The 19,650-nt window shown below is 45.0% G+C and overlaps 1 protein-coding gene across 1 annotated transcript in view; it reads right to left on the reverse strand.

Annotated features, from left to right (window-relative positions):
- Positions 1–19,650, reverse strand: part of LOC141105632 (alpha-2-macroglobulin-like protein 1) — a 351,206-nt gene that overhangs the window by 215,861 nt on the left and 115,695 nt on the right. The window contains exons 10-12 of the mRNA XM_073595595.1: positions 8,252–8,361; positions 1,615–1,782; positions 1,156–1,386 (exon numbers count right to left, since the gene is read on the reverse strand). Of these exons, the coding sequence (XP_073451696.1) occupies positions 1,156–1,386; positions 1,615–1,782; positions 8,252–8,361 (509 nt within the window). The remainder of the gene's footprint in view (positions 1–1,155; positions 1,387–1,614; positions 1,783–8,251; positions 8,362–19,650) is intronic.

Consider the following 19,650-nt stretch of genomic DNA (forward strand, 5'->3'; position numbering starts at 1 on the left):
TAGGCTAATGATGTGGATGGGGCAGAGCTGTGGATGGATTTGTAACTTATTGTTAGTATTTTGAATTTAATTTGTTGGGCCACTGGAAACCAGTGGATTGGCAGAGAGGGGGAGCAGACGCTGAGCGGTTTGTAAGGTGGATGAGTCTGGCAGCAACATTCATGATGGACTGAAGGGGGGATAGTCTATTTAAAGGTAAGCCAATGAGGAGGCAGTTGCAGTAGTCAAGGCGAGAGATGACCAGGGAGTGAATCAGAAGCTTTATGGTTTCATTGGTTAGAAAGGGACGTAGTTTAGAGATGTTGCGGTGGTTGAGGCGGCAAGCTTTGGAGAGTGATTGGATGTGGGGCCAAAAGGAGAGTTCAGAGTCCAGGATAACGCCTAGCACCCTGACATGTGAGGACGGGTGAATGGTTGTGCCATTGCTCTTGACAGAGAAGTCAGGGGAAGAGGCACGTGGGGGAGGAAATATTATGAGCTCGGTTTTGGACAAGTTGAGTTTGAGGAAGTGGTGTGACATCCAGACAGATATATCTGTTAGTAAGTTAGTGGTGCGTGAGGAGACTGATGGAGTGAGTTGAGGGGTGGAGAGATAGATTTGTGTGTTGTTATAGTAGAAATGATATTGAAAGCCGTAGGACTGATGAACTGACCCAGGGAAGAGGTGTAGATTGAAAATAGGAGAGGTCCAAGAACAGAACCTTGGGGGACCCCGACAGAGAAGGGAAGAGGAGAGGAGGAAGTAGAATTGTAAGTGACACTGAAGGTGAGTTCAGATAGGTAGGATGAGAGCCACTGAAGAGCGCAGTCCCGGAGACCGAGTGAGTAAAGTTTTTTGAGGAGGAGGGGGTGGTCAACTGTGTCAAAGGCAGCTGAAAGTTCCAGAAGTATTAGTACAGAATAGTGTCCATTGATTTTTGCGGTTATTAGGTAATTTGTGAGTTTTAGAAGAGCAGTTTCTGTGGAGTGTTGAGGGCGAAATCCAGATTGAAGGGGATCAAGAAGGTTATTCTTAGTGAGGTGGTCACTCAGTTGGTTGTAAACCAGGCGTTCAAGGAGTTTAAAGGAGATAATGGTATTTGTTCAAGTTTATGAAGTACAAACAAAAATCATATTTGACAATAAGCAGTTTGGATGGGAAAAATCAAGGCTTACCAGATACTGCAAATCCAAGTGCTCAACTTTATGCTCCGGCTCTGTACGCTTAATGATATATCCCACCTTGACCTCATGCTGCCCCTCACATGGAAGAACCACATTAAAGGAGTGGATTTTCAGCAAACTCTTGCTACGAGAGTAGACGGAATTAAAGTTGAGTTCAGCATAACCGTACTCTGGTGTAATAAAATTGGGCACATTGTGTTGCTCTAATAGATTTGTTGTAGCCTATAAAAGAAACAACAGTCAAAACATATAGATAAAATATTATAACACCATCACCTACAATGGAATACCCATTAAGTGCAGTACAGCACCTCACATGCTTGTCATTGATTAAGCAGAGGAGAGCTTTGTGGTAGACTCCTCTACCAGCGTTCCCCAGACCCTGTTCACGTGTACCTGAAAAGGGCAAAATTATTTTCCAAACCCAAAAGTACTTATTCAAATAGTTACCACCAATTTTGCTTGTCCTGTCCAGCTGCTCGTGTTCTCGATTGTGAAGGACACTTGCCCCTTCTCATTGGTCACAAGAATCTGCTTGTTTGCAAAGTTTTTGTTTGAAACACTGAGGTGCACTGTATGGCCAGCAAGAGGTTCACCCAAGGAATCTGTTACAGCAAGCTATAGAGGGACATAAATATAGTAAGAATAATAAAAAATTTTATTTAATATTACAGCTATTTATACAGCGCCAACAATTTTTCGCAACACTTTAGATTATATTGTAATTTCAACACATTGAAGTTTGTGATGAGTTATGATGTAACAGACAGTGAGGGGAATTTACTAAGACTGGAGCAGACAGAATCTAGAACAACTGTGCATGGCAACCAATCAGCTTTTAGCTTTCATTTTGAAAGCTTATGGGTCCTTTCACACGGGCATGTCCGCCCGGCAGACTCTGCTTTGCTCAAAGGGGGATCGATCCGATGACAGGTCCCTCTCCGCTCACTGTGTAGAGATGGACCTGTCAGAGCACCGCTCTCCTCTATGGGAGATCGGATGAAAACGGACAGCCTGTTCGTTTTCCTCCGATACAATCGGCCAGATGGAAACAAGGGTCACCGTTCATCTGGATTTCACGGACAGGATCGGATCGGAAATCAGTGGGTGCCGGCGGACATGTTACCGCTGACATCCCCCGCTCTATAGGGGTGAATTGAGGGTCCAATCAGGTCCGCCTGAAAAACTGACAGGTGGACCCCATCGGAAAGCCCATGTGAAAAGGGGCTTTACTGAACAAGCTGAAGCTAGAGCCTTATTGGTTGCCTTGCACAGCTGTTCCAGAGTCTGTCTGCTCTAGTCTTAGTAAATTGCCCCTGTGCACTAGCCCGCGTGCGCCACCGGAGGTCAGGGGGGAGCCAATCAGCGGGTCCGGCGGACGCGATGTCTGCCGGTCACCCGCAATTATTCCCCACAGAGGCAGAACGGGGATCTGCCTATTAGAGCTGCACGATTAATCGCAGAGAATCGTTATCGCGATTCTCCGCCCGCCACGATCGCAACTCCGGATTTAAGTGATTCTGACCATCAAGCAATTTGTTGTGAGAATGTGAGCTGAAAAGCGTGCGCCGTGCACCGATTGATGGTATCCCCCGGATGTTGCCTGTTTCCCTGTTTCAGAGCGGAGGGGAAGCCATCGGAGCCAGCGTGAAACGTCTGACGTAAGCAAAGAAGAATGTGATTGGTCAGGTATGTATGTTTCTTCTTCCCAGAGGTCTCGGGGACAGCGCACCAGCACAAGCGTGACTGCAGCACTGACAAAATGTGAGCTGCTATACTTCTTTTTTTTTTCAGAATCAGCAAATGCTTTTTAATCTTAATCTTTCTCTCTTTCAATCAATATCTCAATGAATCAATCTCTCTCAATTAATCTCTCTCTCTCTCTCTCTCTCTCTCTCAATCACGCTCTCTCAATCAATCACTCTCAAATTGAGAGTGATTGATTGAGAGAGAGTGATTGAGAGAGAGATTAATTCAGAGAGATTGATTAATTGAGAGATTGATTAATTGAGAGATTGATTGAGAGTCTCAATCAATCAATCTCTCTCTCAATTAATCAATCTCTCTGAATTAATCTCTCTCTCTCTCAATCAATCGCTCTCAATCAATCAATCTGCAGCAGCTGGTCGGCATGTGGTTAAAATAACGCAGTGCCGTATCGCAAAAAGTGGCCTGGTCATGAAGGGGGTAAAACCTTCCGGTCCCTAAGTGGTTTAATTCTTACATTGCAGCCCAACAGTGCTGCACATATTCCATGGCCACGATGCTTTACTTTGCAGTAACCACAATTTTAACTTGGCCTGCAGAGTTTGGCAGATTCACCTATTGAGGTCAATGGAAGCACTCCGCAACCATGAGCCAAACACTTGCAGTTGCGATGGGATTTTGAAGTACAAAATTCTTCTTGGGGGGAAAAAAGTAATACAGACATTCAGGAGGTGGCAGGATTGCTTCTGTTAGCCACTGCTATACTGTTCTCTTAAAAATAATCCACTGACGATCTTTTGTTCAGAGGGTGTAGGCCCTGCCACAAGTGTAAATGTTGTATTTATATGTAATTCAAAGGGATGTTTAACTTGTTAAAGAGTTTGGGAGTTCTACACAGCAAAAAATATCTATATATCTGTAAGAGGCTCTGTCCCTTCCCTACTTTATCCAAAAAATAAATAAATGGATGGGGTTAGGCAATAAATTAAAGAAAACACTGGCATTTAGAATAATGCCGCGTACACACGATCAGGCATTGATCGGACATTCCGACAACAAAATCCATGGATTTTTTCCGACGGATGTTGGCTCAACACACGGTCACACAAAGCTGGTCGGAAATTCCGAACGTCAAGAACGCGGTGACGTACAACACGTACGACGAGCCGAGAAAAATTAAGTTCAATAGCCAGTGCAGCTCTTCTGCGTGGAATTTTGTGCATCGGAATTGTGTACACATGCTCGGAATTTGCGCGAATGGATTTTGTTGCCGGAAAATTTGAGAGCCAGATCTCAAATTTTGTGCGACGGAAATTCCGCTGGAAAATGTCCGATGGAGCCTACACATGGTCGGAATTTCCGACAACAAGCTCCGATCGCACATTTTGCGTTGGAAAGTCCAACCGTGTGCATAAGAGTTCTGTTTACCAGCTGGTATTTGTCACCATGCAATTCATAGGATTTATTTTCAAATAATTTATCAGGCTGTGCTTTTTGAGTATGCCCAAAATGCAGGTTTGTTGCAGTATACAAAATTTGACTTTTCCAAACACCTACACTAAGGCATGCCCCCACTACCCCACTACTAGCAAACATGTGGTAGCCAAATGTAACTTTTGCCTTTAACCACTTGACGACCGGCTCCTGTACATTTATGTCGGCAGAATGGCATGGCTGCGCAAAGTAACATATATTTACGTCACTTTGAATTTTGCGCCGTGCGGGAGCGTGCGCGCCCCTTCCGTGACCTCCGTAAACGTGCCCACGGGACCCGCAGACTCGATATCCGCCGGGTTCCTGCAATCGTGTCACGGAGCTGAAGAACGAGGAGATGCCAGTGTAAACACAGCATCTCCCCGTTCTGCCTAGTGACAGGACACTGATCGTCTGCTCCATCTCATCGGCAGCAGCGATCCGTGTTGTGTCACAGTAAGCCACGCCCCCTAACAGTTAGAACACATATTAACCCCTTCCTAGCCCCCTAGTGGTTAACCCCTTCCATGCCAGTCACATTTGCACAGCAATCAGTGAATTTTTATAGCACTGATCGCTGTATAAATGTGAATGGTCCCAAAATAGCGCCAAAAGTGTCCGATGTGTCCGCCATAATGTCACAGTCATGATAAAAATTGCTGATCGCAGCCATTACTAGTAAAAAAAAAAATATTAATAAAAACGCCATAAATCTTTCCCCTATTTTGTAGACACTATAACTTTTGTGCAAACCAATCAATAAACGCTTATTGCAATTTTCTTTTACCAAAAATATGTAGAAAAATACGTATCGGCCTAAACTGAGGAAAAAAATTGTTTTTTTATATATTTTTTGGGGATATTTATTATAGCAAAAAGTAAAAAATATTGCTTTTTTTCAAAATTGTCGCTCTAATTTTGTTTATAGCACAAAAAATAACAACCGCAGAGATGATCAAATACCACCAAGAGAAAGCTCTATTTGTGGGAAAAAAAGGATGTCAATTTTGTTTGGGAGCCACGTCGCACGACCGCGCAAATGTCAGTTAAAGCGACGCAGTGCCGAATCGCAAAAAACGCTCTGGTCTTTGGGCAGCCAAATGGTCCGGGGCTGAAGTGGTTAAAGTGCTTTTAACTTTTTGATTGAGATAATGCATGAAGAAGACCATTTTGTATCATATCACTCTCTGATGTCCGAAGATGTGTTCCTGAGAGATAGGTGAGAGCGGGATAACCCATGAACCCCACAAGAATGTGACAGTGTGGAGTTCCTGAGGCCGGGGTAAGGTGCTATGGCCAGGTTACATTTTAGCATGAGGGTTAGGTGTAAAGGTTAAATGAAGGTTAGTTGTTAGGGGAGGGATAAGTGTTAACCTATATTAAAGTGGATGTAAACCCACTCTCATCCTTTCTAAACTACTGCCATAGTGCTGATCTATAAGGATATACATGCCTCCTGCATGTATCTTTACCTGTCAAATGTCTCCCCTCTGTCTGTTATGAGACCCAAAAAACTGCAAATTCTGTGGGCGGGGTCTGTTGTCTGGAGCTCGGTGAGTGGAGTCGTGATGTCAGTAGAATCCCCGCCCCCCTCTACACTCCCCTTGTCAACATGTATTTTCTCCTGTGTATTTCTTACACTGAACTTCTGCTATGATCACCAACATCCAGTCAAAACCCAGAAAAGTCACCACATGACTTCAGCATGCCCAATCATGCTGAGGTGTGGAGCAGCCAATCCTGGGAGAGCTGTAGAAGAAAGGAGGGGGGATGGGAAGTACACAGAATGCCTCTCTCAGGCTCCTGCATGAGATATGTAAATCACCTGTCACTCACAGCAAGGGGGAGAAACTGACATCTATTTCTCTATGTGTCTGTTTTTATCTCACTGAAAAAAGATAAGAGGATTGCCATGAGCTGGATTAACTGTGGCAAGACTGGACACAGATGATAGGAAATTGTATACTCTACATTGTGACAGCAAAAAAAAAAAAAGTGGTTTACATCCACTTTAAAGCCTTGGTATTCCCAGTAGTGACCTATGGCTGTGAAAGTTGGACCATAAGGAAGGCTGAACGCTGACAAATTGATGCTTTTGAACTATGGTGTTGGAGAAGACTCTTAAAAGCCCCTTGGAAGGCAAAAAGAGATCAAACCAGTAAATCCTGAAGGAAATCAACCCTAAAACTTTGACCACTTAATGTGAAGAGAGGACTCATTGGAAAAGACTCTGATGCTGGGAAACATGGTAGGAAAAAGGAGAAGAGGACGACAGAAAGCAAGATGGATAGATAGCATCATTGAAACCATGAAGATGAAGTTAAGCAAGCTCCGGGAGGCAGTGGAGGACAGAAAAACCTGGCACGCTATGGTCCATGAGGTCACGAAGAGTCAGACCCAACTAAATGACTGAACAGCAATTGTTAACCTACTTTCACACCTGAGCAGAGCGTATTCTTGGTAATTTTGAAGCATTTTTTCCAGACATATTAAAGGCACTTCACAGGTGCATTACAGATATTTTTGCACATGTATCTAGCCTCAGGAGTTTTTTCCTGGGCTGGGCAAGGAGAGGAGAGCAGTTTTGTTGGAGGAGAGGATTTCTTCAGGAGTAAAAACATGCATGTCTCATGTATTTACAGGGTTCCCACTGAAGTCTACGGGATACTAATCACTGGAATATGATCAAAATAGTTCATAAACTTTTTTGTGTGTAGAGCATAGGACAACTGAGTGTACAAGTGTGATTAGGCACAATTATGAAGACTGGGCTTCCGCATAGTAAGGCAAAGTGAGGCGTAGCATAACAAGCAGAAAAATGCTCAAGAGTGAATAGGGGCTTAGGGTAAGGATTTATGAGTTATGCCGTGTACACACGACCGTACTTTCGATAGACTGAATCCCATCTGACTTCGACGGACTGAATCCCGTCTGACTTTTCGGCGGACTTTCGACGGACTTCCGTCGAATCGGACTTGTCTACACACGATCACACCAAAGCCCGACGAATTCGAACATGTTGACGTATGACCAGACTAAACTACGGAAGTTCATAGCCAGTAGCCAATAGCTGCCCTAGCGTCGGTTTTCGTCCGTCGGACTAGCATACAGACGAATGGATTTTTCGACCGGACTCGAGTCCGTTGGAAAGATTTGAAACAAGTTCCAAATCTAAAGTCCGTCTGATTTTTCGACAGCAAAGGTCCGATGAAGCCCACACACGATCGGATTGTCCGGCGGATTCATTCCGTCGGACCTATGCTGTCAAGAAGTCCGGTCGTGTGTACACGGCATTAGAGTAAGTACACAACCAAGACAAGGAGACCAAGTAAGAGGTTATACAGGGTCATGGGGCAGGATAGAGATCCAGAAAGGGATTGGCATGGCTCTATATACAGAGGATTTTTTTTTTACAGATGCTTCACATGTAGACATCTCTAAAAATTCTGAACTTAGCATATGGGGTCTCCTAGGGTGCCCTGCACTGGGTGGTGTCTAATATTGGCTGACAAAGTTAGCTTGAGGCTCGGTTCACATTGGTGCAATGCGGGGAGCCCTGCAAATCCACTGCGGGTTCCCGCATTACACCCGACTCGCAGGCAGTCCACATTGCCATATGCAAACCGCTGGGAGGAGGAATAGTATCCCGTCATTGGTATCGATGGAAGAAATAGTGCCCCAATGTTGGTGTCAGTGGGAGAAATAGTGTCCCAAGGGCCAGATAAGGGCTAGCAAAGGGCCACATCTGGCCCTCGGGCCACAGTTTGAAGACCACTGATCTAGAAGATACTGAAACAACAAGAATTAACGGAGGTAGGTCAACAATGACAGCTTCTCAGTACAGGTTTGCTTTAAATAGTAATAAGAATTCAAGGTAGCAGATGGAGAACAAAGTAGTATAACTCACCAATCCATTGTATGGCATTCCAGGTTTGTAGGTGCGTTCATAGTCAACAAACTGCACTTTGTTTATGATATTTGAGATTGGTGTCTGACTCCTGGCTGATAACTCAATTCCTGCAAAAAGTTAGAAAAAGGAACAAATTTATAGAGTTAGGAGTGCAGTACACTGGGGTGCCGTGACATGGCCTCTACAGCTTAAGCATATATTTGCAAATGTGTGCAAACTAAACCCCTTGTTTTAACCACTTTAAGACCGGACCTATTTTTCAAACTTGTTGTTTACAAGTTAAAATCAGTTCTTTTTGCTAGAAAATTACTTAGAACCCCCAAACATTACATATTTTTTTCTAATACGCTAGAGAATAAAATGGCAGTGGTTGCAATACTTTCTGTCACACCTTATTTGCGCAGTGGTCTTACAAGCGCACTTTTTGGGGAAAAAATACACTTTTTTAAATTAAAAAATAAAGCAACAGTAAAGTTAGCCCAATTTTTTTTCTATATTGTGAAAGATAATGTTACGAGTAAATTGATACCCAACATGTTACTCTTCAAAATTGCGCCTGCTCGTGGAATGGCGACAAAATGTTATCCTTAAAAATCTCCATATGCGACATTTAAAAAATTGTAGAGGTTGCATGTTTTGAGTTACAGAGGAGGTCTAGGGCTAGAATTATTGCTCTCACTCTAATGATCTCTGCAATACCTCACATGTGTGGTTTGAACACCGTTTTTATATGCGGGCACTACTCACATATGCGTTCGCTTCTGCACGCGAGCTCGGCGGGATGGGGCGCATTAAAAAAAAAAAAATTCTTATTTATTTTACACTTTATTTTTTATTTTTACACTGTTCTTTTAAAAAAAAAAAATGTGTCACTTTTATTCCTATTACAGGGAATGAAAACATTCCTTGTAATAGAAAAAAAGCATGACAGGACCTCTTAAATATGAGATCTGGGGTCAAAAAGACCTCAGATCTCATATTTACACTTAGATGCAAAAAAAAAATTAAAAAAATGCCCCTTTAAGAGCATTGGGCGGAAGTGACATTTTGACGCCGCTTCCGCCCTTCAATGGTATGGTCCCCTCACTCATCTCCATACCAAGCCAGGGAAAGGACCCGATCGCCTCAGCTGCTGTTGGCGGCTCCGGTAAGCAGCGGAGGGCACTGGAGCGTGGTGGGAGGGGCTGGGCCCCCAGATCTAGTAAAATAAAAATAACAATAAGTGTATCTTGATTGCTTTTGCGCAAAAGTTATAGCGTCTACAAAATAGGGGATATATTTATTGCCTCATTTTTTTTTACTGATGTAGCACCCTGATGTTTAGGCAGGGTTGCTCCTAAATTTACCTGTGAGGTGTATTTGCCTTGGCCAAATGCTAGGGATTGAGTTCACCCTAAGTCTGGAATTGCTGTACTTCTCTCTTCTGCCACTGGGTGGCCCGGTACCCAGTGGCATTAGAGAAGACAAGGGCATTGCAAGGACCGATTAGGAGTATATGGGGTATCTCGGCCAATGGGCAGGGGCGTTTTTAAATCCTTTGGCCTGCTGGGAGAACCTATATATATTTGGGTGGAGTCAGGGGATTGCTGTTCTGTGCCACCTGGACGGCTGTCTGGGTGAATGCGTGTTGTGTTGCCCGGGCTGCTAGGCCGGAGTTTGGGCACATCTGGCTGCTAGGCTGCCTGAGGGCCTATCCAGAAGCAAGGGAGCAGCGTAGGGTTGGGATTGCGGCTTGCAGTCCAACTGGAAGTGACGGCTCTGCAGGCCGGAGAACCTGCCGTGGTCGGAGGTAGAGGGGAAGCTGTCGCCACTAAGGGACCAACAAACTTATTACCAGGGATCACAGTGAATAGCTAAAGCAAGTACCGGAGCAGTATTCTCACCAACCGGGGACAGTGAAGAATCGGGAAACTTCAGCAGGTGCCAAGCCAGGGACCCAGCCAGTGGGGCGACGCTTGAGGAGTATCTGGAGTTCCAAGGCAGAGACCGAGCAGGGAAGCGGGGGTGACACTTGAGGAAGATACTAAAGTAAGAAGAAGAGCTCATGGGATTCAGTGGCAGTGAATCAGCAAGTTTAGTGAGAGAGACTGGGAGCTCAGTGGGCTGAGAATCTACAAGAAGTGATTGTATAAAGTAAAGGAGTTTGTTACAATATGTGTTAGGAACTGTTCTAAGACTGTTGCCATAGGAGACAGCGCTCCTACACATGCAGATGTGGTGTCTTTCTGGATGCCTTTCCCTGCATGGCTGTTTACCTGTAGAAGTCTCTGAGTCTGCCAAATGACATTGCAACTACCTAAGGGTGTCCTGGCCCTAACCCTCTCTCCCACAGTTCTGTTCAAGAGAAAATAAATCTCTTTGCATTCAAGAAGTGTCTGGCGCTCATGAATCTACCTTGCATAACACCCACTATGCCTTGCAACCCAATTCATACAGAAGGATGTGAGCTACCCTTGGCTCTGGAGGTTCTCATTAGACTGAAGGAGGCCTGGGATCTTGCTACACTAGTAATGGCGGTGATCAGTGATTTTTAGCAGGACTGCAACATTGCGGCAGACAGATCGGACACTTTTGACACTTTTTTGGGAGCATTGACATTTATACAGCGATCAAAGTTAAAAAAAAAGCCACTGATTACTGTATAAATGACACTGGCAGGGAAGAAGTTAACACTAGGGGGCGATCAAGGGGTTACGTGTGTCCTAGGGAGCTGTTTTTTAACTGTGGGGGGAGGGAACTGACTGGGAGTACAGAGAGATCGCTGTTCCTGATCACTAGGAATAGCAGATCTCTCTCTACTTCCCTAACAGAACAGCGATCTGCTTTTTTTTTTCCATTGACAGATCCCTGTTCTGGCTCTATGAGGAAAGATCGCGGGTCGCCGATGGACATCGTGGCCTCCGGCCACACGCATCGGCACCAGCAACACAGCACCCCCTATAGACGTTAAAGCGGCCGCCGTACAGCTGCGGTGATTTGTGCAGGGGAGCCGACCTGCCACCATATAATGATGGCGGCTGGTCGGCAAGCAGTTAAAGGAGTGGAGTATGCTCACTCTGTAAACTCTATTTTCATGTATCTTAGTGAATGAGGTGAAATAAAATGAAAATCCACTTTGCAAAGCATACTCAGTAACAACATGCAAGGGAAATTAACATTTACTTTATTCACTTAGATAAATGAGAATTTGCAACTGAAAATTCATTTTGAAAGTCAACATGCTTTACTCCAGGGGTCGGCAACCTATGGCCCGTGGGCCGCTAAATGTCCAGCCCGTCAGTGCATGTGATGGGTTCACGTGCCCCCGGCCTGCGGACATTTTAACCCCGGTCGGTTTTCTTGGGATAACAACCGATGCAGCTAGGAAGACTTAAAGGCGCCATATTGGGGACGTGGCCTAGAACCGGAGGAAGATGGAAGCTTGATCTGAGTGCTCCGCCACCTAGAACTCCTTTTGCCTACCATTAGCGGGACAATCCCTCCACCTGCCCGCAGAGATGACCAGGAGGCCACCCGGTCACAGCAAGACCCGGCCACGCAACTTAGCCGGAACATACTGGCAATGTTCCGGGCACAGCATTGGGATCCACAGGCCGCATCCCAAGCCTTGGACCGGCTTGAGGCGAGTTACGCCGCTATCGCTGACAACGTGGACTCCCTGGGCACATCGGCCCCCTCTGCAAGTAAGTCTGCCCAGCACACCGCTTTCCCGCTGTGCATGTCAGACCTCCAGCTAGTGGCATAGGGTATCAAAAACTCCCTATTTGCAGCTGTTTCTGATCTCAAGACAGAGATCAGAGCGGTGGAATCACGGCTGGAGCACGTGGAGGAGGCTGTCATGACGCATGGGACGGCCATCCAGCAAGTCCAAAAGGTTGTCAATGTACATGCCTAGCACCTAATTGATATGCACAGGCACATGGAGGACTTAGACAACAGGGGTCGCAGTTGCAACTTGTGGGTGAGAGGCATACTGGAGACAATGGATGGGCCCCAGCTACAATCTGTGGTCTGGGCCATCTTCAACACCCTGCTCGGATGGCCACCTGATGCCCCTGTGGAGACGGAGAGGTGCCACAGAGCGCTTAGACCTAGAGGTAGAGACACTGACCCCCCCCCCAGAGATGTGGCATGCTGTCTGGTCAATTTCACACAAAAAGAGGAAATACTGCGCCTGGCTGGCAACCACGAATGCCTGGAACATGACGGTGCATGCATACAGTTATTCCAGGATTTATCTGCAATCACCCTGAAGCATAGGAGAGATCTGCGCCCCCTCCTGCATGTTCTGCGCGACAGGTGCATCGCTTATAGATGGAAATTCCCCTTCTGCTTACAAGCAACCGCTGGAAATCGCACGGAGCAGCTGAGAACCCCAGCCGACCTACGTCCTTTCTGTGACGCCCTGGCCATCCCGCTGACAGAAGTCCCGGATTGGTATAGCGCATTCATGCAACCAGATCCCTGGATCCCCATACAACCTGATGACACTCCGAGATTGTAAAGAAGACACAGACAGAGGCGTCGCAGAACGTCAGCCGACTCCCCATGGGGGAATCATGGGGACATGGAAACAGAAGCAAGCCCACGAGTTTCGCCATCGTCCGTTCCGCGCAGAATGGACCTCTAGCTGTGGAACTGATGGTTGGGTGAGATGTTTACACCTTTGCTTGTCTGCTTATAACTTTGGGGCCTTATAATTGTTCTCTATGTTAATGAAAAGACAGCGGGCCATAATCACATGGGTAGCCCTCGGCTCTCAAGTGCCGGGCTGCAAGCACTGCAAGCATGATGTACCCTACATGGCGAGTGACTCACATCCCCTAAAGCCAAGTCCCTTGGGTAATCTCCTGAGACTGGGAAGCAGTTTTTGTTGTTCTTCCCCGAACAGTTCCCCTGTAAGTTCCTGAAACCCCAGTAAGTGAACCGGTCACCTAGCTACAATAAAGGGTGACCGATAGGAGGGGAGGCTCGTCCCTCCAAAATATGCAGGTCACAGGTACTCTTCCACTGAGGCTCCGAAGGGAAGCATGTGGGCCGCATGTACAGTTGTTCCCTTGGGAGTTGCGTGTGCTCCCACAACCGACCCTCTGAGACGCCGGCTGGCTGCTGAACATTGACATGTGCTTTCTCCAGCACCGTCTCCTGTGGTCTACCTTGCTAGGCTGGTAACTGTATTTGAGTCACTGGCCTCTCCCCCTTTATATTTATGTCCCCCCCCCTTTTTTTTTTTGCTTTTTTTGCTTTTGTTTTATTCCCCTTCCTTTGGCTCAAGATGGATATTGCTGTGAGGATCCTTGCTGTCTTATGGGACTTTAATGCTGCTTAAGGTAGGCTTTCCCCCCCGGTCATGCTCCAGAAGAGGGGTTCTTATATGTGAGAGTCTCCCCTTCCCCCCCTCCTCGGGGGGAGGAAGGAGGGAGAGTTAAAGGAGGGTGGGGGGAGGGAGAGCAAGGATAGAAGAGAGAACGCATGTAACACGTGAGGCCCCGGTCCAGTAACTCCATTATCCCCACAAAGGTGTTTGTATCTTGGTATTTTGTTATCTACTTTATTGTTAAGATTGTTTCTTCAAGTGTGCGTTTGTGACAGGAGGGCGTTCTACTCTCCTGTTAGACAGTTGGATGTACTCCTCAGTCAGGGTGTGACCCTGAACTTTGGAGATTCCGCCACCTCAGGTTCGCGGCTTTCGCTGTAATTTAGGTTCTGGAAACTTCGGGTGGGGGGGGTCTGGGTCTTGTTATTATAAAATGTCTTAAGCGGTTTCAGATTCTTCTTATTTCAAAAATTACAGAGGTGTACCCTCCTTTTGGTTATAGAAAGTTACATGTGGTGGCTTACTTCTGCCCCTACTAAGACACTGGACATGCCACAGAAGAAGGGGGGTCTCTAGATAGTAATGGGGGTCACCCAGCTTATGCGGGCCTGGCTAGGAATCCACCCCGAACCGGGGGGTGTTCGGCTCATCCTTAATTGCAACCCTCAACTTGTGTTTACCAGTTCAATCTTTGGATGTACTATGTACATCCAAAGAGCTGAACTAGTTAATAAATCGTATGGTAGTTGATTAAAATTGCTCTGGCAGAGAGCAATACAGCTTTACATTTCTATTATAACAACCCCTTTTTACAAAGCTCAATAGCTCACGCTGGCACCTCCACAACAGAGACATGAAAATGTCAAGGAACAACTGACCAGTCAGCACCTGGGGAAACCCGCTATAGCAAACAGGTATTTCTGAGCTCCAAACTGTTTAACCACTTGCCTAACAGGCCAATTCTGACATTTCTGTAAGTGAGGCCCAGAGCTAGAGGGAAAAAAAAGAGGAGCTAGTGAAGGGCTGGCATGACAATGTGAGGAGGGGAGACAACATGGGGTTAAAGATATTAAGGTACAAGTGGGGGGAATACAGGATTGGTGGAGAACAGCAGGGCAGGGAAGGGTTTAGTTTATGTAAGGGGAGGGGGGGTGCCCCGGGCATCATTGGAGGGCAGCTGTGACAGGGAACAGTTTCCCACCCACCCTCCCTGTTTGTTTGGTCAGTTTTATCTATTTACAGGTGCAGTACGAGTGGGATACGTCATGGCAGCTGAGCGGTCAACGGTGGTTGGCCTTTGATGGTGGCAAGAAAAACCTACGAGATGGAAGTGTTGGGGGCTCATCGGTGGTATGTGCCCCTCTGGTGTATTCCAGTAAACACAGTTTAGCTGGAATATGGTAATGGTTGCACTGTGGGTAGTGCTATGTCTCCGAGCTGGCGTGTTACGGCTGGAGGCCTATCATGGTAAAAGGTCCGGCAGTGTAGAAGTGGAACATAGTTTAATTTTGGGGTACAGTCAAAGACCAGCAGGCTGAGTGACTGATAGTTTTGGTTTTCAGTGATTTATGTGTTAAAAAAATGTTATCGTTAATATTCTCTTAATAAAAGGCTGCTATGGCTATTTCTACTCCATTCCATGTGTGGTCTCTTTAATTTTGGTAACGTTAAAGGGGTTGTAAACCCTCGTGCAGCCTATGCATTAAGGTGAAAAAACTTCTGGCAGTCACCGGCCCCCCAGCCCCCCCTCCCCTATTTTACTTACCTGAGCCGTGGAATTTGTTCGGCGGTTAACCGCCCTGCTCTCTCCATGGGGTCCTGGATCTTGATTGGATAGATTTATAGCAGCACAGCCATTGGCTCCCGCTGCTGTCAATCAAATCCAATTACGTGGTCGCCGGGGGGAGGGGCCAAGTCATACATTCGGCGTCTATGGATGCCGAATGGATGACTCGGGAGCACGCCTGCAAGGTAACCCCCCGGGAGCACACTTCTCCTAGGGGGTCATCTGATGCGGGGAGGAGCCGCGAGAGCTGCAGAGGGACCCCAGAAGTCGGTGTTCGGGAGCCACTCTGAGCAAAGCGAGTTACACAGTAGAGGCAAGTATGACATGATTGTTATTTAAAAAAAAAAAACGATCCTTTAGTATCACTTTAAGGGGTGGGGTGGAGTACGAGTATGGTCGGCCAGGCATTAAGAAGGTTGGGGACATCTGGTCTACACTGGTCATGTAAAAATCAACATTTTTGGTGCTAGAAAATCACTTAGAACTCCCAAGCATTATATATATATTTTTTTCAACAAAGGGACTAGAGAATAACATGGTCGGTGTTGCAATTTTTTATGTCACACGATATTTGCGCAGTGGTTTTTTAAAAAAATGCACTTTAATGAATTCTAATGCACAAAAAGCACAATCTAATACCCAATGGTTTAGTAAAATATTTAAAAAGTGTTACGCAGAGTAAATAGATATCCAACATGTCATGCTTTAAAATTGCGTACGCCTGTTTAATGGTGACAAACTATGGTATTTAAAAATCTTCATAGGCAACGATTTAAAAGTCTTTACAGGCTACCTGTTTAGAGTTACACAGGTGGTCTGATGCTAGAATTATTCCTCTCACTATAACATTTGTGGCGATACCTCACATGTGTGGTACAAACACCGTTTACATATCTGTGCAGGACCTACGTATGCTTTTGCCCTTGCGAATGAGCATGGGGGGCATGGTGATTTCCATTTTTTTGTTTTATTATTATTTTTTTTATGCTGTTCCTTTGATTTTTCTTTTTTGGTTACTTTTATTGCTATCTTAAGCTATGAACAATATCAGACCCCAGATCTCTCCTCTGCTCTTAAAAGTATCTGAAAAAAAAACAAGATCTAAAGAAAAAAACAGAACCAGAAGTGACAAAATTCTCATCGCATCCAGTTTCATAAACCATAGAGACGATATGGGAATCGTTCCTCCTTCATCTATGATCAGCCAGCAGAACCACTGGCTTCAGCTCTTATGGCTCCCTGGTGGAACGAGTGAGTCCGAGAAGGTAGGGAAAGGACCACCTTCCGCTCCATGTAAAAGTGATACGGTGGCTAAATAGCTGTTGGGATCTTTTTTAACCACTCGCTAAGCAGCCGCTCAGCTGGTATTACGAGCAGCGGGAGGGGAGAACCCCCCTTTCCCACCCCTTCTACTGCTCCGTTTTCCACCACTCCGTCCTGGCTCTCCTGTCCCACCGGAAGTCCACCGGCTCACTGGAGACCCGAACAAAGCCAGAATCAGCTTTGATTGGGCCTCAGATGTAGTAACCCGGAAGTGGCGTCACAATGTCACTTCCGACTTACTGGAGTCTTAAAGGCGCCATTTTTTTTTTTTCTCTTATTATTCTTTTTTTTACTCCTGTTATTCTTGTTTATATGTTTTATGCTCCAAGGTTTTGGGAGGGTGGATTGGGTGGGTTTTTCCTTTTTCTTTTTTTTTTTTTTTATATTTTAGGTAGTATTGTTTTGTTATATGGAATGTTTGCTTGCATTATTTGTCTGTAATGTTGTCAATGTCAAAAATTAATAAAAAGAATTTGATTAAAGAAAAAAAAAGGCTCCAGTTATAAAAATGGGAAAGTATACAAAAACGCTGATCTTGGCGTTTTGAATGCTTTTAAGTGCAAAAGGAGGGGTTTATAGACTTTAGAGGTTTATAGTCTTATAGACCCTAGATCCCTCCAAAAAGAGTACCTGTCACTGCCTATTACTGTCCCAAGGGATGTTTCCAAATTAAAAGGACAGTGTAAAAATAAAAAGTAAAATAAATAATAAAAAAAGAAGCAAAACACATATGTAATTTGCGCACGCAAATGTAGAGTGTTCAAACCACACATGTGAGGTATTGCCATGATTGTTAGAGTGAGAGCAATAATTCTAGCACTAGATCTCCTCTGTAAGTCTAAACTGGTAACTTGTAAAAAAATGTTAAGCGTCGCCTATGGAGATTTTTAAATACCGTGGTTTGTCACGGTGCAAAAATGCGTGCGCAATTTTAAAGCATAGCATTTAGGTATTTATTTGCTCGGCATAACATCCTCTTTCACATTATACAAAAAAAAATTGGGCTAATTTTACTGTATTTTTTTTATTAATTAAAGTGTATTTTTTCATTATAAATTGCGTTTGCAAGACTGCTGCGCAAATACAGTGCAACAACTGCCATTTTATTCTCTCTCTCTCTTTATATATATATATGTATGTATGTATGTATGTATGTATGTGTGTATATATATATATATATATATACTGTATATATTGGGGACGGAAAGTATTCAGACCCCTTTAAATTTTTCACTCTTTGTTATATTGCAGCCATTTGCTAAAATCATTTAAGTTCATTTTTTTTCTCATTAATGTACACACAGCACCCCATATTGACAGAAAAACACAGAATTGTTGACATTTTTGCAGATTTATTAAAAAAGAAAAACTGAAATATCACATAGTCCTAAGTATTCAGACCCTTTGCTGTGACACTCATATATTTAACTCAGGTGCTGTCCATTTCTTCTGATCATCCTTGAGATGGTTCTACACCTTCATTTGAGTCCAGCTGTGTTTGATTATACTGATTGGACTTGATTTGGAAAGCCACACACCTGTCTATATAAGACCTTACAGCTCACAGTGCATGTCAGAGCAAATGAGAATCATGAGGTCAAAGGAACTGCCTGAAGAGCTCAGAGACAGAATTGTGGCAAGGCACTGATCTGGCCAAGGTTACAAAAAAATTTCTGCTGCAATTAAGGTTCCTAAGAGCACAGTGACCTCCATAATCCTTAAATGGAAGACGTTTGGGTTGACCAGAACCCTTCCTAGAGCTGGCCGTCCAGCCAAACTGAGCTATCGGGGGAGAAGAGCCTTGGTGAGAGAGGTAAAGAAGAACCCAAAGATCACTGTGGCTGAGCTCCAGAGGTGCAGTTGGGAGATGGGAGAAAGTTGTAGAAAGTCAACCATCACTGCAGCCCTCCACCAGTCAGGGCTTTATGGCAGAGTGGCCCGACGGAAACCTCTCCTCAGTGCAAGACACATGAAAGCCCGCATGCAGTTTGCTAAAAAACACCTGAAGGACTCCAAGATGGTGAGAAATAAGATTCTCTGGTCTGATGAGACCAAGATAGAACTTTTTGGCCTTAATTCTAAGCGGTATGTGTGGAGAAAACCAGGCACTGCTCATCACCTGTCCAATACAGTCCCAACAGTGAAGCATGGTGGTGGCAGCATCATGCTGTGGGGGTGTTTTTCAGCTGCAGGGACAGGACGACTAGTTGCAATCGAGGGAAAAATGAATGCGGCCAAGTACATGGATATCCTGGACGAAAACCTTCTCCAGAGTGCTCAGGACCTCAGACTGGGCCGAAGGTTTACCTTCCAACAAGACAATGACCCTAAGCACACAGCTAAAATAACAAAGGAGTGGATTCACAACAACTCCGTGACTGTTTTGAATGGCCCAGCCAGAGCCCTGACTTAAACCCAATTGAGCATCTCTGGAGAGACCTAAAAATGACTGTCCACCAACGTTTACCATCCAACCTGACAGAACTGGAGAGGATCTGCAAGGAGGAATGGCAGAGGATCCCCAAATCCAGGTGTGAAAAACTTGTTACATCTTTCCCAAAAAGACTCATGGCTGTATTAGATCAAAAGTGTTTCTTTTTTAATAAATCTGCAAAAATGTCAACAATTCTGTGTTTTTCTATCAATATGGGGTGCTGTGTGTACATTAATGAGGAAAAAAAATGAACTTAAATGATTTTAGCAAATGGCTGCAATATAACAAAGAGTGAAAACTTTAAGGGGGTCTGAATACTTTCCATCCCCACTGTATAGATAGATAGGTAGATACATAGATAGATAGATAGATAGATAATGTTTGGGGTTCTAAGTAATTTTCTAGCAAAAAAAAGAATGGCAATCCTGCGCAAAACACCGTAGCTGTACGGCGGGCGCTTTAAGGAGTATAGGGCGTGCATGCCCGCGGCAGGATGTAGGAGCTCATGCACGTGGCCCGCGGCCTCAATGGCCGCC

Source organism: Aquarana catesbeiana, linkage group LG08 (genome assembly GCF_042186555.1).
Source record: "Aquarana catesbeiana isolate 2022-GZ linkage group LG08, ASM4218655v1, whole genome shotgun sequence".
NCBI classification, from domain to species: Eukaryota; Metazoa; Chordata; class Amphibia; order Anura; family Ranidae; genus Aquarana; species Aquarana catesbeiana.